Source organism: Gavialis gangeticus, unplaced genomic scaffold (genome assembly GCF_001723915.1).
Source record: "Gavialis gangeticus isolate Ggan-Ray unplaced genomic scaffold, GavGan_comp1, whole genome shotgun sequence".
Taxonomy (NCBI): domain Eukaryota; kingdom Metazoa; phylum Chordata; order Crocodylia; family Gavialidae; genus Gavialis; species Gavialis gangeticus.
The window spans coordinates 2,464,013-2,469,957 of NW_017729014.1; the positions used below are offsets into that span (position 1 = coordinate 2,464,013).

The 5,945-nt window shown below is 52.7% G+C and overlaps 1 protein-coding gene across 2 annotated transcripts in view; it reads left to right on the forward strand.

The window, feature by feature from the left end:
- Positions 1-124: 124 nt before the first annotated feature.
- The window catches only part of ACOT7 (acyl-CoA thioesterase 7), an 89,044-nt gene continuing 83,223 nt past the window's right edge, over positions 125-5,945 (forward strand). For both annotated transcript variants that reach the window (XM_019511599.1, XM_019511600.1), the window contains exons 1-2: positions 125-252; positions 2,368-2,485. In XM_019511599.1, coding sequence (XP_019367144.1) covers positions 140-252; positions 2,368-2,485 — 231 coding nt within the window. In that variant the 5' untranslated portion in view covers positions 125-139. The remainder of the gene's footprint in view (positions 253-2,367; positions 2,486-5,945) is intronic.

Below are 5,945 nucleotides of genomic sequence, written 5' to 3' on the forward strand. Positions count from 1 at the left end.
TATGACAACTGGTTTTCAGCAAGCAATTTTGATTGGCTGGCAGCACACTTCCCAAGTATGATTGGGCAGAAGAGAAGTTTCTTGCATGTGGTGTGTGTGCATGAGGCCTCAGCAGCGACATCGCTGCCGTCCCTGGGAAATGCAGGTGATGAGGGAGCCTGACCCCGCCTGGTCCCGGAACCGGCTCGGAAGTTGCAAGGGCTCGGAGACGCTCCGCTCCGCTCCTGCTGGGATGGCCTGCAAGCTGATCCGGTAGGCTGCCCGTGGAGCTTTGTGTACTGGCTGGGAGGGGAGGTGGCTCAGCACCAGCGGCTGTGCTGGAGGGAGAGGCTGTGCAAAGCGTGCATGTGCTCGCTGCCTTGCCAGGGACAATGGGACGGAGCTCAAGCTGGCGAGGAGTCTGCCTGGAACGGATGCCTGCTGGAGGGGGATCCTGCCAGCCATGGTCTAATTCTTGTTCTGGCCAGGGCTTGAGCAGAAGAGATGGCTGCATGGTGTGTGAGCCTCTGCGTGGGCTATGATGCCCCCTTTCCCTGGTGTTTGGAGGGAGTGAAGTTGCTTGGGCTGCGGTTGAACAGGAAGGGTTGCAGGAATGCGCTGCACTAGCTGGCTTGTTACTGAAAGGCCCTCCTGCTGTTGGGATTTGCTGGTGCTGTGTTGTAGTCATTAAGAGTCTGGGAAAGGGCCAGAGCAGATGGGACTAGTGGTGACTAGAGTTGTGTTTAACCACTGGCCTGATTAGGGTCTGTGCTTCCCATGTACTGTGATTGAGGAACAGTGGCTGCACAACTTCTGCAGCTAAGATCTGGCTTAGCCAGGCCTTGGCCTAATCTACTATCTCCTAAACCGATCAACCCTGTAATCCCCAATTAGAGGATTAGCTTCCCCTTAATTTAACTTCTTTTAGAAAATTTTTTGTGTAACTGTGCTGTTAAGAAAGTCAGTGCAGCTGTTAGTGTCAGCCACGGACTGGCACCGCTGCCAGGAAATTCCCACTGTAGCTGTGGCCTGCTCTGCCACCTGGATGCCTGGCAGAGGAGACGGATGGGGTGATGGTTACACTTGCGGATGTGCTCAAGAAGTAGAGCTGTGCCAAGCTGTTGCATTGTGTTCTTGGGGCCAGGGAGAGTGTTGCAAACAGTAAATGATGCAGGACAGACCCTGAAGGTGCCTGCTCCTTCAGAGTGTAGGAATGGAGACTTGCGCGAGAGACTGCAGATCCAATGTGAGATGGTGCAGACCTCGCTGGGGAGCGACAGGGTAGCTGTGCCCTACCATGGCTATGCAGAGGGTGCGTGGAAGATGAGAGGGCAGGCACGTGGAGTAAGCAGGAGAGGCTGCTCGGCTGCCTAGAACATGGCAGGTGATGGTGCATATGACCAGTTTCCTGCAGCTTGAGTCCTGTCTGCATCCACTGGGCCATGTCTCATTGAGCTACTGCCCCTTTAGTGAGGCTGTGCTGGGAGCCTAGCTTGCTAAATGCCAGTGTTTAATATGCTACTGTAATGTGGTTTTGTGGCTGGAACCCACAGTTGCTCTGAGGAAAGGGGTGCGATAGTTGCCATGGATTTTACTGTGCAAGGTTTTAATTTTAGCCTTGACTTGTTAGCAAAGGGAAGGAAATAGGAGCCTGGACTCTTGGGTGCCACCCTCTAGGATACAAGTGGGCATTGCCAGCATGCTGTCACTTTGAAATCCCCACTGAAGGGGCAGCAGAGGCTGCCGGCCCTGGCACTTGGGTATGTCAGGTTGTTACAGAGCCAGTGACCTACCCTGGCCTGTCGTGCAATTCAGGAGAAAGTGCCCAGCAAAGAGTCGGTTACTAACTTTGCATGTGTGCTTCAAAGGGCCTTAGTAGCACAAACTGGGAGTCTCTGGGATTCTCAACAAGCCCTTGCTCCCCCCTCAGTTGGCTCTACAGGCATAGGCTTCTCAATGTCTTGGGCTCCCCTTTTCTACAGCGGGATGATGCTGAATAGGTCTGCACAAAAAGGCCTAATTGTTGTTTGTGAGGGACCTGTGAGTCTGATAGGGGACTGGGCTTGGCCTATCTCTCTGGTCTGGTTTCCAGAGGGCAGAGATGCTGCTCAGGGTTGTGACTCGGCTGCTTCCACCTATACTGACTTCACTGGGGAGGAACCGGGGTGGAGTCCATGGGAAACCACATCCTGTGCATGCTGTTCACAACTGCCTTTGTGCCTGTGCATCAGGGTTAAACTGCCGCCATGGGGCCTGGAGCATGGTGGCTGCAGCTGAACTGTGACAAAGGGGGTGGCAGTGCCATGTGCTCTGCTTACAGTGGCCACCCGGGTGGTGGGAGTGGTGTTGAGTGGTCTGAACAGTGATGCATCTTTTTTCCCTCTGCAGGTTCATGAGTCCAGATGATGCGAACATCGCAGGGAATGTGCATGGGGGCACCATCCTGAAAATGATTGAAGAGGCGGGAGCCATCATCAGCACCCGGCACTGCAACTCCCAGCCTGGGGTACGTGCTGTTGTGGTCTGCGCAAGCCTGCTCTCGCTCAGCTGATGTCAGAGGGGGAGCATCAGCCTGCCACCCAGGCTGCACATGGGCTTGCAGGGGCTGGGGGGGAGCTTGAATTCATATGTTCCTTTCCAGAATTGCAGATGGAAGGGAGCAGTCAGTAGCCATGCATCAGGTGGGGTGCTGAGCTTGTTTTCATGCTTGTGCATTAGGCAAGTCCCTGGGATGGCTGGGCCAAGTCCAAGGTTACGTTACTCTGAATACCAGCACCTTTCTGCTGCTGGACTTTTTTCATTGTGCACCTGTAGCCTTGGTCTGCCCCTTTTCCGGGGAATAGTGGCCCCTTCCCTCCCTCCCTCCGGGAGGAAATCTGACCTCCACCCTGAGCTCGTGGAGGTTCTGTCTGCAGGGCTTATTTTGGCTCTGCTCTCTGCAGGGCATGGAGTTCCCTGCCCTGCTGGGGCATGCCAAGGGGTGGAGGACAGGTTCCTTCTCCTTTCTCCTTGCTTCAGTTTGTTGTGGATGGGCTAGGTTTTATGGAGTTCCTGATGCTTCATGTGTATGCTGGCTTGGGAGGGGGGGAGGCAGTTGGTGGCTGGGAACTTTCAGCTTGAGCTGCCTATCTCTGGTGAAGGGATAGTGTCCTCAGGCCCCTGGGGTGTGGCTTAGCCTTTTCTCCCCTGGAGAAACCCTTCCTGTCACAGTGAGTGATTGCACACATTTTGTCCCTCTTTCTTGTTTCCCATCTGGTGTCTGGCCATTTCCATGTCAGGCTCAGGCTGTGCCTGCCTGTGCGCATGCAGGCTCTGGCTGCCTGGGGCTTGCTGGCACTGCCCTACTGCCAATGCCTGCCCTGGCAGAAGTACATACAACGCTTCAGTATCCCCCCTCTGGCCCAGTATAGCTGCCTTGGGAGGCTTCTCTACAGCTGCTGTCTAGCCTTTAGGCACCGCTTTTTCCCGGGCAGCACTGGGGCAGAGGAAGAAGGCACACATTGCAGTGTATCCTGGGCACTCAGGCTCTGCCCTGGAACTTGAAGGACATTACATCTGTGACAAAACCCTAGGCTGTTGGGTTGCTCCCAGAGATGCACCCTGGGTTTGTGTGAACTTACTGGTCCCCACTCTGCTGATTTGAAATACCCATGTTATGAATTTGCCCAGAAATTGTCATTTACCACAAGGAATTGGGACTCGTGGTAGAGGTGATATCCAAACAGGGGATTTTACCACATCTTCAGCTCTCCTATGAAATACGAACTTTCATTTCTGCTCAGGAAAACTTTTACAATCTTTTCTCCTATGCCTGAAGAAGGGTGTTTGTGCCTGAAAGCTTGCAATTAAAGACTTTTTTTTGAAAAAATCTAGCTGGTCTATTAAAAGATAGCACCTCTACGACAAGTCCTGATTCCTTTCACGTCAGCCTAGACCAATACGACTGCAGCCTGGATATCATTTACCACAAGGCACTTTGGTAAAAAAAAACAAAACAGAAAAACAAAAGGATTTATTACAAAGAAAAACAAATGGTATAAAAAAGTGATCAAATACTTTGACAACGGAGTATGGTCAAACAGAACAGACAAAATCCTTGCCCCATGTTCAGACTACTACTGAGCCCCCTTACAGATTCCAGTCACGTTTTTCCTGGGACCACCTCCCCTCAGTCGCAGCTAGCTCAACCAGGACCTCCATTCCTCCTCAGTCCACTGGCAGCCCCCTTCTCTCCCCACCCTTTAATGGTCACTCACTGTACACTGCCTCCCCCCAAGCCTACCTTCAAGGAAGCCAAACAATTTTCTCCAGTGTTTCTGCCTGTGGATCTGTGACAATCCCCTCCCGGCCTGATGCTGTTGGGCTAGATGCTGGTGGGACAGCCTGGCTTGGTCCCCTCTCCCAGTGATCTGTCCTGGCATCTAATTCATACAAGCAGGTTTTGTGCTGCTCATCTCTCTCCTAAAAGCTATGGAAGTTATGCGTTTTCCCCAGTGGAGTGGGGCCTGTGCCTTGTAAAGGACACAGCAGCCCTTGTCCATCCTTCCTTGCCTGCAGTGGACCTCACGTCTGTGGACAGGTGAGGCCAGATGAGTGCACAGACCCCACTGGGAAATCTTGATCATATTTCTAGTGGGGTCCTCTGTCATGTGTTTACATCAAAGTCATTGCCCCCTGCACAGGAGAAGCTTTTGGGAGGGAAGCTTAGTGCCTGGCTTTGTTGGGAGATTTTTCCCAATATGCTGGGTTGTTTTTTTTTATAGGGTTTTTTTAATGTCGGATGTTCTGCACCATAGTGACACGATCCCACACCAGCCTCTTCCCCCACATGCCTCTTGCTCAGAGAAGTCACACCTGCAAAGTGCAGTGCTAGCAGCCCCTGGCCACCTGGCTTTATACTGTAGTTCCAGCTCTTGCTTCATGTGAGGTGGAGAGCTGGAGAGCCAGCAGCCTTCTGTTACCTGCAGTTCCTTCTGTTTTTCCCTTTGGTAAACTGGGAAGCATCTCTGCCTTTTACTTGGTAGGTGTGAGGAAGCTTAGTTACATGCATCTGGGAAGCCACACAGTGCAAACACCTGAGGAAATGCTTGTGAAGTTTTAGAGCTCAGACTGGCCTCAGATTGTGCCTTTGCAGTCCCAAGGACTGGGAGGGGCTAGACCAGAGTGGCTAAACGTGCTTATCAGGGGTGCCCTGGCTTGGTCTGTTTCTGTTGGCAGGCACAGAAGGAGGGGTCTGTGTGCACCAGCACTTCAGTCTGAGGTAGTGTCTGAAGTCCTGGTTTGGACACGGGTAGCTTGGGTTCTTGTCACAGTTCTAATTGTGTGGGCCCTGGGGACAGTGCTTTGGTAGGGCTCCACCACCTGCGCTTGCGTTTTAGTGTATGTGAAAGAGTTGATTAGTCTTGTTGTAAATGTTGGTTTGATCCCAGTCAATAATGACTATAACTTGTATTATTTTAATACAATATTCAGTTTACTCTCGGATAGTGGCTTAGCTTTGCCGTCTTGACTTCATCTGAATGAAACTGATAATGAATCACACTTGTTTGAGCAATGTGCATGCAGAAACTTTTAAGGGCCTGGGTGGTGACCAGCAGTTGCTCTGAGCTCCTGGCCAGCTGCCATGATGCATGCTGAATAGGTCAGGATGGCATACTGGAGGCTGAGAGGGTGTTGGTGTCACTGGTCATGGCCGTGTGTAGATGAAACGGAGGCCCTGCTTTGAAGCGGTGGGTTTTAAAAAATACCACTTCAGTTTAGGGCTGATTTAAACCCCCGTGTCATGCACACACCCTGCTGACTTACCTGCCCCACCGAAGAGGTAGGTAGGGGAGGGCGAGCTGCCAGCAGGCAGAGTGGTCCTTGGGCTTGGGGGGCGGAGGGGCTGGTGCTTCCCTCCCCAGGCGGCGCACACCCGCAGGCACCCGGCTCGGGTGGTCCCAGGGGGCACCACAGCCGGGGAGGGA